Raw genomic sequence first — 13,869 nt, 5'->3', positions numbered from 1 at the left:
ATCCACCAGGGGCCTGGAGTGATGGCTGTCTCAGTCTCTCAGGGAGCCGCTGAGACAGCCGCTCTCTGCTCCTCCACAGCTCAGCGCTCCAGTGAGCATGGAGGAGCAAAGCAAGAGAGCTGCTGATTGACAGTCATGAGCTCTCCTCTCGGGGAGTAGAGAGAACCGTGCCATCGGCGGTGTTTAGTGGCTCGGTTCTCAGGAAAGAGGGGTGGGGGACATATGCTGCATCCTTTTAGGTAAGTATGATTAGGGAAAAACCCCAAACCCATACTTCTCCTTTAAGGTAGAACTAAACGCAAATCCTTTTTTAATGCATGTTGGATAGCATAAGGGAGGGTTATAACTAGAGATTTACCGATATATCGTCCTCTGAAAATTATCGGCCAAAAATAGGGTTATCAGCGTTTTGCCGACAGAAAAAAAAGCGCCGATAATGGCTGCCTAAAATGTGACGATAATGGGCAAAAATAAGTTCATATTCATTAAAATTCATGATAGTAATTAAAAAGTCGAAAATAATACAGTTCTATCATTTTTTTTAAAACTGTTCATTTCAGTTTTGTGCATCCTCAATTCACGGGTTCGGTTTTGGCCTAGAATTTTCATTTTGGTGCACCACTAGTTATAACCCCTGTCAGATTGTTTTTTTTTTTTTTTGTCATTGGTATCCCGTTGGGGAGATCTCTTTTCAGTTCCTGTCCTATAGCTAAAACAGGAAGTGAGAGGAAATCCCTGGTTGCGCCAGAACTAGTGTTCCTATTGGAAGATTCCCTTTCTATTCCTATTCTGGTGACAACCCAAAATTTTTGATATTCTTTCACTTACAACCTTGGTGATAATGGTAAATGTGACCGTGCTGACCAATGAGAAGAGTGTCTGAGGCTCCTTCTAGTAAGGTGTCCCAAAACAAACCAGCATTTCTGATTGATCAGTGTGATTACGTGATTGAACTGACCAGTAAGCGCTTGCCATGATGAGCATTATGACGGATACTCTAACAAAGAACACCTGGTGCATATAGCACGGTAAAACCCCTCATGAATTTTTTGACAGGCAGACCAAAATGTAGGCAAAAGTATATATATATATATATTTTATAATATTATAACATGATAAAATAGTACAAATCAACAATGAACATCATATAGTATTACAGGGGTTGTAAAGGTTCATGTTTTTTCACCTTAATGCATGCTATGCATTAAGGTGAATGCAACTTACAATCACTGGCCCCCCAGCCCCCCCCCCCCATTTTACTTACCTGAGCCCTGGAAAGTCCTGCGTCACGAACGCGCTCTTCCTTTGCTCGGTCTTCTCAGCTCTTCTCGGCTTTTCATTGAATAGATTGATAGCAGCACAGCCATTGGCTTGCGCTGCTGTCAATTAACTCCAATGACGCAAGGGCCGAGGGGGCGGGGCTGAGTCCTGTAGTCAGCGGCTATGGACGGCGAATAAAGGACTCAGGAGCGCGCCGCAAGGTGACCCCCTTGGGAGAGCGCATCCCAGAGGGGGTTATCAGAAGCGGGGAGGAGCGGAGACAACTACCGAGGGACCCCAGAAGACGAGGATTGGGGGCCACTCTGTGCAAAACGAGCTGCACAGTGGAGGTAAGTATGACATGTTTGTTATTTTTTTTTTAAATATTCGAACCATTAGTGTCACTTTAATGCGATTGTGAATAGAAGATCATGATACATAATACCCAAAATAGTACATTCCATATGTCTGGCACATACTGCCCATAGATACTGGTGGGCTAGCTGTCGTACATACTGGCATAGACACCTTACATGTTTCAGGCTAATTATAGTCCTTCTTCAGAGGTTTTATGTCAAATGGGTAGTAGTAGTTAAAATTAAAGAAACCAAATATTGCATATAACTGATGAGTAAGTGATCAGTTGTCTCCCAGAGAGGGAGGCGCAGACATTTACCAGATGTAACCAGGAGGACCGCGAGGAAATGAGCCCAAAACTGCACATACAGGGACCCCAGGTAACGGAGCAAAGGCTCCCACCATGCAGTAATCGTCATTGGAGAGTATATTATGATATATTATGATGCTCGTCTTGGTCTCCACCGTCAGCTCCAGGGCAACCTACTCCCAGTTGTGTGCTGGCTATGGCGGATACTCTCGCCGGGGCTGTGTATTATGGTGTATGGACCAATATATTGGCAGCATGGTGCATGGGCAGCAGGATGCGGAGGGGTAGGCAGGATATTTGGGGTTAGTTCACCTCCTCATTTTTCATGAAAAGGTGAGCTTACCCGTAAGCCAAGAGCCAGTAATTTTTATGGTGCACGGTACGCTCTACTCGTCTAAATCTGATTTTTATAACAAGGAAAACAAAATGTTAATCCTGGCTTCCAGAGAGGGGGGGTGACCCGTGATCTTTGTTAATGACGTTGTTGTTTTCCAGCCTGTGGCCGACCTTGTGGCCGTAAGCAGCTAATTTGTTCTCAAGCAAATTCCTGCAGCCTGTTCACCTGAATCAAATTATATTATGACAATTTCCTGTTCACACGGGTGGTGAGAGGAGGAGAAGGAGGAGGAGGGGGTCCACAGGGCTCAGTCTGAGGATGGCGGCACAGCGGCATAGCGGCATACAGAGCAGTAGAGGAATAACTTTACAGTTCTAAAACAAAAATTTGCTTATTGAATAGCACGATATGGGCCTATTTAAAGTGGTTGTGTACCCGAATTTCTCATTTTTACTTACAGGTAGGTCTATAATAAGGCTTATCTGTAGGTAAAATGAATATCTCCTAAGCCTGTATGGTTTAGGAGATATTCCCTTTGCATGCAGCCAATTACGACAACTGCGTATGCGCTCTGATTGCCAGCTGAAGGTCTGGCAGACGCTGCCGGACCTTGCCGGGAAGAAGAATTTGCATGCGCAGGAGTGACGTCATCGCGGTTCCAGGCGCTCACAGCCCTGGAGCCGCAAACCCGGAAGAAACGCAGAGGGCAAGATGTCAGCTCCCTCGGCGTGGGCCAGGCTGCGATACAGGGGCTTCGATCTAAGGTGAGTATTTCATAATGAGCTAGTATGCACTGCATACTAGCTCATTATGCCTTTGCCTTGCAGGGTTTTTTTTTCTTTTAGATGTGCAGGTATATAAGCGCTTTAAGTCTGTGAGTAGAAGCGCATAGAGATGCGTAAACATGCATTTCCTTTGTGCCTTGATGCTTTTTTGATGCACACTTTCAATGCATTGTTGAATAAGGAATTTGGAGCGAATAGGGTTAACAGCCATCGACTGCCACATTAATACCTGTTGCGAATGCATCAAAATGTCATATGCGTTCAATTGTACTGCCATTGACCTCCTTGGGCTTCTAAATGCACTAAAATGCAGAAAAAAAATGCCATCATTTTCAAAATGCACTGCCGATTGGAGCAGACACTGGGGTTGATTTACTAAAGGCAAATAGACTGTGCACTTTGCAAGAGCAGTTGCTCCAGAACTTGATAAATGCTGACTTCCATCATCCAATTGTGTGAAATCAAAAATGCTGTTTTTTTGTTTTGTTTTTATTTTCCTTGCACGTGATTGGGTATTCTTTGCAAAGTGAAGCTTTACCTCATTTACTAAGCCCTGGAGCAAAATGCACAATTTATTTGCCTTTAGTAAATCAACCCCATAGACTTTATTATAAGGAACCATGGAATATGCATTTTAGCTGGTTGGAACATGTGCATTAAAATGTAAATGTTTTTAAATGGGCATTTACTTTGGCTGTATTATGCAATGTAAGAGGCTTGCCCTAAAGGAGACATAATACGGATCATTTCCCATTTTTTTCCTGCACTCCCCAGCCACCCTAAACACCACTAGCCTGGAATATCTGGAATAACCACAATACAACACTCAGTGGTGAAACAGCCAATCAACAGCCCGAGTACGTCAGGTGGGGGTGGGGTAAATGTTATTAGTGTGTTTATATTTCAAGGAGGCAGTGGGTGATAGCACAGGGAAGGTGGAGTACAGGTTGCTTAAGGGTACGGCATGCTAAAGTGGCATCTCATTCATAGATGCACACAGCACTTCACAAATTTTTACATTCACATTAGGCTCTGCCCTGAAGGAGCTTGCAATCTAAGGTCCCTATCTGAAACATCACACAAATACACATGCCAGGGCCAACAGGAGCCAGTTAATTCACCAGGATGTTTTTGGAATGTAGAAGGAAGCCAGAGTACCCTAAGGAAGTCCATGCAAGCGGCAGATAGTGTCCTGACCTGGATTCGAGCCAGAGACCCTGGTTCTTCAAGGAACACACAAAGTTGGACCACAACACCTAAAACTCCCAGGTAGACAGAAGCAGGGTTGGGGGTTATGGTGGGGTCCCTGACTATTGGGTCAGAAGGGCTAACTACTAAGCCACTATGTTGCGTGATTTTATACCCCAATAGTCAAGGGACCCCACCATATTTCCCAACTCTGCTCCTGCCCACCTTGGAGTTTTAGGTGTTCCAGCTTCTTCTGTTACTTTCTTAGTATTATAAAATGAATAAATAACCCAGCAGGGATGGTGGAAGAAGGTGTTGTGAGCCAGAAACTCATCAAAGGTCTCACCAATGGAATCTCTCTGAGACAGAAGAATCTATTGGTTGGTTTAACTCTTCACCATCCATCAAACACTGAAATCAGTTTTGGATGGCCCTACTCTTCAACTCCTTCAGTTCAACTGCAAGTGAAATATTGGATAGATCTTAGAATTCCTTCATTGAGCATTGTTTATGATCAGTTTGTGGATAGAACAGAAGATAATCATTCTTAAGAAGGTTCAGCCATGTTGGATAAATGGGTAAAAAGCTAATATATGTGTCTTTTAAATTCCTATTAATTCCACTATAGGCTTGTAAATTATTCCAACATAATTATATGTAACTTCATCTAATTCTCGGAGCCGAATGACATCATTAAGGACAAGTCTGAACACCCAATATTACATTTTTGTTTTGTCTTACAAGGTGGGTGTGTTGGCGGGTAAAAAAAGAAGGCATCGTTTTAGGCAATTAATGTCTATGTTTAAAGGGAAAGCATTATCAGTGAGAATATATTTTGGGTTGTTATTGTAATGTTCACTGTGATATGGGGGTGGTTAGATAAAGTGTAGATTTGTTTTGTACAGTGAGTCCACATCACACGGGAGTTATATTTAAGAGCTTTGTAGCCCACTTTTGTTAAAAGAAAAACAAAGTTCATTAACTGGCCCATTCAGGGGTTGCAGCTTCACATAAAACAGTATTAACCAAAATGCAGAGCCACTTGGCTCTTCAGTCAATAGCACCGTTGCTCGCTCTAGTCTCCCCGACCTTGGACTCCTCGGACTTGCTCAGTGTGTGCTTGCCATACTACTGCTCAGGCCCCATTCCTGGCCTCATTGTAAAAACTCATCTACCACTAAGCTAAACACTCCCATATAACAAGTGGTGGAGGATGCGGGCAAAACAGGATCCCAGTTGCTAGGTGTAACTACAGACTTGCATTTCTCAAGCAGTTGGTTATACTTCACGCAGGATACTGGCTGTTGAACCCTCTTTATTGCAACTCTTTCCCATCCTGCCAGTTAATCCTCTATCCTCTCAGAAGGCCTCACGGGTTGCATGTAGTTGGATCCCACAATCTCAGCCTTTTGTACTGTAGCCTGGTTCTGCTTGAGCCATTCCTCCTTTGTCTCAAACACCACCGGACCCTCAGGTGGTGTCATTTCCTCAGATTGTAGCACTGTTGCTTGGAGTGACAGCACACACTTCCCTGTCAGCTAGGGTAAATGCTGCCATGTGCCGAATGTATCAGTCCATAGCAACTTCAAATTCTAGCAGCGACATCCCCTTTCATGAGGCACCCTTAAACATTTGTTGCCAAGGACAACTGTTGTCACTTTCTTTTTAAGGCATGGCTTTTGCTGCTGGATGCCACCTGCACCAATTTTTAGCAGTTTCAGGCACTGCAAGCTCCTCTGGACTGACCACCTCCCAAAGAGTCATCCTCTCAGCCATGCACACCAGTATAGCCCAAGGTTGGGGAGACAAGAGTGAGTAATGGTGCTGCTGACTGAAGAGCAAGGTGGCAGCATTTTTGGTTAATAATGTTTTTTGTGAAGCTGAAACCCATGTGTAGGCAAGTTAACTAATTTTATATTTCTTTTAGCAAAAGTGGGCTACCAAGCCCTTAAATATAGTTCTTTGTCGATGTGGACTCACTTAAAACGCACCTACCCTTGAGCTAAACACCCCCTTATCACATCACCTAGATATATGTTCAGTGTGGCTTTCTGGATTCTACAGGTGTAGCAGGAAAATTACCAGACTTGTCAACAGTCCTATGACTTGATTGTAGGAAGAAGGAACTCTAACTTTACTTGTTTGGAGGAGAGATGCTAAAGTAGATCATGAGACGTGTTTTTTTGCATGTGGTTCAACCCCAACGAACAGCCCCCCATCTCCCCAAACAACCCTTCCCCCAACATCTATTTTTTTTTTTTTTTTAACAAATTCCTAAATAAATACCATAAAGTTGAAGTTTAATGTGCTTATATTTTGGCTATCTTGGTTCCTCCACCCCACACTCAATAACATGTAAATCCATTTTTTATATGGTATATTGTTTCCATTTTAATTTCATAACTTATTTTATCACCTATGACATCATCACTAGGTCTCTGTGCTTCTTAATGCAAACCAGAAAAATCATGGCTGGTAGGAGGGTTTGGCAGGGTGCTGTACAGTACATAGTTTCCTGAAACCTTCACAGCGTGTTCCTCACAAGTCTTCAGTCCTGATGCAAGCAGTAGGATGGCTCTTGGGGGGAGTTGTGCAAGTATCCATAATGCCTTGATGGATGAGTGTCAGTCTGGAGAAGTGGGTGTTCCTAGGTGGGCTGTATTGGCATGCATGCCACCCTGGGTAACACCCATATGTGATGCTGAGCCTCCATGATTAAAACAACTAAAATCCAATGAATGAAAGCAAAAGGCCAGGGACAGTCAGGCTGGGCAGTAAAGGGCTAGATGATGAAGCTCACAGTGTGCGGTGAAATCAGAGAGAGCAGTTTAAACACAAGAGAGAAGTCCGTACAACTGTGCAAGACTGAAGGGAAAAATGCAGTTCAGCCTTAAATACAGCAGTCTTCTGGTTGGTCCATTTGCACCCCAACATATGTTCTTAATGGACCTGTCTTACGGCACCCGAAAACACAAAAAATGTGTTTTAGATGTTGAATAGGCTTCTTTACCACAATGCAAATTAACGTGCAAGTGCTAACGCACCACAATGTCAATGGACCCTTAGCCCCAGTTCAAATTTGACAGTATAAAACACATGACAAGTCGCACTTTCTTGTTGGCAATGGCACTGTTCAAATCATTGCGACGTTGACTTTGAAGTGCTACATCGATTCGAAAAAGTAGTTCCTGCCCTACTTTTGGTGATTTCAGGTGCGACATGGAGAGACATCTGTGCATGAAGCTGCACACATTTTTTCCACATCGTACCTGAAGTCGCACTGACATGCGGCTTTGAAATTACAATTTGAGATTTCATTTCAATGTGAAAGAGGGCTAAGTACTTATGAGTAGAGGGGACTATCAAACTGCATTGTGTGTTTTGGCTACAGTATAGTTTGGGATGTGGCCTGGCAGTATAGGTTGGGATGTGGCCTGGCAGTATAGGTTGGGATGTGGCCTGGCAGTATAGGTTGTGATGTGGCCTGGCTAGCTCAGTTGGGAGAACATGAGACTGCTAGGCCCCTTCACACTGGGGCGATGCGGGCGTTAAAAATAGCGCCGCTTTACCGCCGATGCCCGCCCGCCCCAGTGTGAAAGTAGCTTTATGGGCAGGGTGTTTTGGGAGCGGTGTATACAGCGCTCCCGCACCGCCCCAAAGATGCTGCTTGCAGGACTTTTTTCCCGTTGTGCAAGTGCACCACCCCATTGTGAAAGCACGCTGGCTTTCACACTGGGGTGGCTTGATAGGCACTTTCTAGGCGTTATTTTTAGCTCTAAAACGCCTGAAAAGCACCCCAGTTTGAAAGGGGTTTAAAAAAAAAAAAAGGAAAGCAGGATCACCAGGGATTTCACACAAAGGAAGCAATACAAAGAGAACAGGATATTTTTTCATACAAGTACATGAAACAGCAGTCACATGTCAGGAATTTGAAATGTTACATATCCTTCAATTTCAGGGTTGTGAGTTCGCCACCCACATCGGGTGTGTGATTTTGCAGTACTTGGGTAGACCATGCTTCAGCAGGTCTTCCGGGAAAACTTTTTTTTGACTGGGTAGAGCACGAGTACCCCTGTCCTGAGTCTTGCACCTGGAGGGGGATCAGGGCCAGGGTCCATTCTCTTCAATGGAGGACCATGTGTACACCCTGTGCACTTTTTTTACACCTGCCGTTAGTTTGCGCACTGCACCACGCAGCATTAAAAATAACAAAATTCTGCCAATAACCACAGACGCACATTGCAGTTGGTTTTCTTTCTTGGAGCCTGAATTTTTTTTTTCTCCAGCAGCTCATACAAACTGCAGGAAGCAGACACGGGTTACCAGCTGTACTTATTACTAAATGTTGTATTTCTGCCAAGACTTTAAGGATTAAATAAAAGGGACGCCAGGTAAAAAGTTAAGAAATTGCAGGGTGCCCAATTACCCAAACTCGCCGCCTGTTTGTTCCCAGCGCCTGGCATGGGAATAATTGCCACTCCGGCATTGGGAAACGGCTCCTCAGGTATGTTGTCGATTAAATTTGTACAGAAGCCGCGGAATCGTTTTATTTGGTTTGAAATATTGCCGGCCAGCCCCGTCCATTTATCCTTTTCCTGGGGTATACAATAGAGGCTTGTGTAGGACAGCACTCTGGGTTATGAGTTAATTGCTAGAGAGCTAGCAGGTCCTTAGCCATTCTGAGCACGGTGGCTGTGCCGGTGTTGGAAAGACGTGTTCTAATTTGATAAAATACCAATGGTGGGGTTTTTTTTTTAAATGTAGCAGCAGCGCCATCTGGAGGTGCACCACAGGACTGAAGGTCCAACTCAAGGTCGTGACTAGCTGCTCAGAACAGGGCTTGTTGCATCTATTTCGAAGATGGATTGTTTGTTACTTCGATCCAGGTTAACAGGGAGCAGCGAGCTGAAGGATGGCGAGGGAAGCGAAGGGTAGTTCGTAAACCGCAGACTGATATTTTTGTTATCGGATCGTGCTGCAAAACTTTCACATGCCGTCATTTATTAAAGCGAACCTGTTCTCTAAATGCCTTTTTCTGTAGCTTTACTTGTTTTCGCTAGGAAGTGATTATCTTTTATAGAAATATTACATTTATTATAGTATTATAGTAAATATGATATATTACAATATAAAATAAACTAATACATATATATTAGGGCTGCGGAAATTAACAATGAATTCCTCGATTAATCGTTTATTTTTTTGATCGATAAAAATTCTTTTGATTGGTACTCACCTCTCTGCCGGCTTCCGGGTCTTCAGGGAGTTCCGTCGGAGATCCGTTGACGTCACGGACATCGACGTCACCGGACACCTCCCCCCTTCCCCAAGTGCCTCTGTCTGCTAAAGAAGGGAAGGGGGAGGAGTCCGATGACATCACGGATATCAACGTCACCGGACTCCTCCTCCTTCCTCAAGTGCCTCCGTCTGCTAATGAAGGGAAGGGGGGAGAAGTCCAATGAGATCACGGACATCGACATCACCGGACTCCTCCTCCTTCCTCAAGTGCCTCCGTCTGCTAACGAAGGGAAGGGGGGAGGAGTCCGATGACGTCACGGACATCAACGTCACCGGACTCCTCCCCCCTTCCTCAAGTGCCTCCGTCTGCTAACGAAGGGAAGGGGGGAGGAGTCTGGTGACGTTGATATCTGTGACGTCACCGGACAGCCAGGACAGTGATGGTAAATATGGATGTGGTTAACTGGGATCATTCAGTGAGCTAAGGGTAGGCAAATTTGATAACCTCCATTTTTAACATTGTTGTCCTTAGAGGCTGATAAGCTGTGATATTTTTGCCACGTGGATCGGCTTCTGCTGTTGCCATGACGGCGGCGATTGCTTTTGATTGACGTGTGGCGTCCTAGCCATGCCCCGCTATGTCCAGCTTTGGCCGTTGTCATAACAACGGTGCTATTTAAATAGACTGTAGGGTGACGCCGTAGCCCCGCCCCGCTGAGGAAGTTCTGATTGAACGTAATTCGTACAGGGGAGGAGCTACGCATGGCGTCACCCGCTGCTGCCCTACGGAACTAACACAATTGTCGGCTTTACATGCTGTGTTTTTATCATCTTTATGTGAGTAGTTTGTGTTGGAACACAAAAATTAAATTTTTACTTAAGCGGTGAGCACTTAGATCTTTTCTTTCTACCCATGACCTGGCGTCCTTGCTGAGATCTAAGACGTGAGACGTGAGAGAAGTTTATGGTCCGTGTTATCCCTTTTGATACCTGCTTGCATGACCACCTGTTTGCACAGGGGTCCATGCCATAAGGTGAGAGTGGTTAGTTAGACCGGAGGTGGAGGGATTGTCACGCTACTGTGGACTGTTTCAGCACTGGTGGAATAACTTGTGAATCTGGCTGTTTATTGTCTCTCTGGATTGCTATTTCATCTCTCTAATTGCCTTCAGATTTATTATTATTTGTTCTGTTGTTATTATTTATTTTATTAATTGTTTTTGTGCTGCACTTATATCCATATTTACCATTGCTATTTGAATTCTGTGAAAATTCTTTAGTGTCCAGCTTGCATAAGAGGGGTGTATTTGAATTTATTTGTTTTGTTTTGATTTTTTGCGCTGATTGCATATAGTTTGATTGAGTTACATTGTATACAGTGTATGCCACATTTACCACTGACTAATGCAGAGTTGCAATGCAAGGAGATCAGCTAAAAGTAGTTGGATCTGTATGTGCGTTATAATTAATCAAAATTAGTTGATTAATCGATTTTTAAAAACAAATCAATTAATCAAACATGAAAATTGTAATCAGTAACAGCTCTAATATATATATTAGGGGCGCACCGATACTAGTATTGGTATTGGTGCCAATACTGAGTGTTTGCACAAGTATCGGTACTCATGCAAATGCACCGATACCTGAAACCGTTACTTCCAGGCTCGGTTCTTTGAGCTGTCAGTGGGGCTCTCCTGTTGACAATTGAAGTGTTAAAGAAGTCCGGTAGCTGTGACAAAAAAAAAAAAAAAAACAGCTGGCAATGTTTATTAACAACATTACACTGAAACACTACAATAAAAAGAAACATTGTTTCTTTTTGTATATTTCTGTTTCTTCATCTGCAGATCAAAGGGATGAACAAATGTTCCTATGTTTAACCCCCCTTATTAACCCCTAATTTACTCTAATCAGCCTTAATTAACTCCCTATTCTCCTCCATTTAATTATTATTTTTACAGTTTTTTTTTTTTTTGTTTACGTCTATTTTTATAAACGATAAACAATTAAAACTTTTTTTTATTTAATTTGTTAGTTAATATTTTTGCACATATATATTAACATATATTTACACATTTCACACTGAAAAATTGCAAAATTAAAAACAAGAATCTATTTATTTCATTTGTAAATAACTTTTCAATGCTTTGTACCATTGCTGACAGCTGAAGTGAAAACAAAACAGTGGCGGTAGGTATCGGTAATTGGTATCGGCGAGTACTAAAAAAAAAAGTATCGATACTCGTAAAAAAAATGGTATAGGTGCATCCCTAATATATATATATATATATATATATACACACACACACACACATATATATATATATATATACACACACACACACACATATATATATATATATATATATATATATATATATATATATACATATATAGATATATATACACACACACACACACATATATATATATATATATATATATAGTGTGAATCACATCTATATATATATATACAGTATCTCACAAAAGTGAGCACACCGCTCACCTTTTTGTAAATATTTTATTATATCTTTTCATGTGACATCACAGAAGAAATGACACTTTGCTACAATGTAAAGTATTATGGTGATTATCTGTGAGAGCTGTGTGAATGCTTAAAGTGTTACTAAACCCAGGAGCATTCACTATATCTGGTCTCCCACAGTACACAGAACATGTAATTATTTTAGTAACTATAAACTGCTAAATACTTTTTCTCATCAGCAGTCTATAGCAGTCTTGTGACTTCTATCAGTGTCTGGTTAAAGCTCATACCGGGAATGTTCATTCTCCCCTGCCGGCCCTATGCAGATGCAGCACCCCTGACCCTCTGTCTGGACAGTGCTGATTGGCCCTGTGCTGATCACATGCACACTCCCAATAAAAAAAAAAATCTAACAATACACACCAAACTGAGCATGTGCAGCTTGTCCCCAAGACTCTGTACTATCAAGAGATGGAATGGGGACAGTGGAAGAAGGGGAAGACCAGAGATGACAGGATCACCAAGAAGCCTTTTTACACAATGTAGTAATACTTTAGAACACTGTTCTGTAGCTCACAGAGATCACTGGAAACAATGCTAACTGATCACAGCCAGCAAAGGTAGAGTGCCCAGAATGCTATCAGCTCACAGGATTTCTGGCAGGATCAACAAGTATTTTATTGTACATATAATGGATGCTGCGCTGACATCAGAAGTGGTTGATGCACAGCTGGAAGGACGTTTCTTGAACAAAGTTGGTTATATGTGAAACCTATGTTTTATTTTCAGGTGTATATCGGAGACAGTAATGATGCAGAGCAGTACGCCGCAATTCCAACTCAGTTAAACTCAGCTGTTTCGGCTGACCTGCTCTTCGACCTGCCTCAGAAGAACCTGTATGTCATGACTCCGTCCACGGTAAGGAAAAGCATAGTCTGTTCATCTGAATTATATAGTGCTAATTCTTCTTCTCCCAGTCTGAGTTCTGCTGTACAGGGGCTGCATTGGACTGACACCAAGTCAAATTCAGGCGCCTAGAAAATATTAAGAGATCTTAATGATGATTAAAGCGGAGGTCCACCCTAAAGTGGACCTTCCGCTCATTGGAATCCTCCCCCCCCTCCGGCGCCACGATCGGCACCTTTCAGGGGGAAGGGGGGTGCAGTTACCTGGATAATCCAGGTAACTGCACCCACTTCCGGGATAGCTCTCTGCGGAAAGGGGCGTAGATCTACGCCCCTTTCCGAAAGTCCCCCGCTGCCTGCTGGGAAACACACAGATCCCAGAGGCAGCGGCTCCATCCTTATTGCGCAGCGCGATTTGCGCATGCGCAGTAGGGAACCGGGAAATGAAGCCGAAAGGCTCCACTTCCTGACTCCCATACCCAAGATGGCGGCGGCAGCACCCGAGTGACGATCGAGAGATCGGCTTCGGGTGCCGACATCGCGGGCGCGCTGGGCGGGTAAGTGTCCTTATTTTAAAAGTCAGCAGCTTTAAAAAAAAAAAACGGCGGACTCCCGCTTTAAGAGAGCAATGACTGCAGGACTGCAATATTTATGTCTTTTTATACCTGCCTGGGCTTCTGTATGATTCTGAATATTCCAACCTACATGATTGTTAATTGTGCTGTTCTGCTTATGAAAGACAATGATACATTTGTGCAGGCTCATTTCCACCTGTTTTCAGTTGTAGATTCATTCCTATGAGCGCCATCGCCATCTAGTGGCCAAAATGCAATATAAATATCTGAAATGCTCAGAAAATATACCACATTTTGCTCACTAGATGGAGCTGATGAGCATAGGGATTAATCTATTAGGAAAAACACTGGAAAATGAGTCGAGCCTGCACAAATGTGTGACATCCATCCAATGAATGTTTACAATTCAAAAAGAGTTGTGGTATGGTT

The 13,869-nt window shown here is 43.1% G+C and overlaps 1 protein-coding gene across 4 annotated transcripts in view; it reads left to right on the top strand.

Moving 5' to 3' along the window:
- Positions 1 to 13,869, top strand: part of PLXNB1 (plexin B1) — a 344,778-nt gene that overhangs the window by 243,819 nt on the left and 87,090 nt on the right. For all 4 annotated transcript variants that reach the window (XM_077451813.1, XM_077451814.1, XM_077451815.1 and 1 more), the window contains one exon: positions 12,750 to 12,878. In XM_077451813.1, coding sequence (XP_077307939.1) covers positions 12,750 to 12,878 — 129 coding nt within the window. The remainder of the gene's footprint in view (positions 1 to 12,749; positions 12,879 to 13,869) is intronic.

The sequence above is a fragment of the Lithobates pipiens genome, unplaced genomic scaffold (genome assembly GCF_037356315.1).
Source record: "Lithobates pipiens isolate NorthernLeopardFrog02 unplaced genomic scaffold, aLitPip1_a1.2 Scaffold_23, whole genome shotgun sequence".
In the NCBI taxonomy this organism is placed as follows: domain Eukaryota; kingdom Metazoa; phylum Chordata; class Amphibia; order Anura; family Ranidae; genus Lithobates; species Lithobates pipiens.
This window is presented reverse-complemented; position numbering and strand designations above follow the sequence as displayed.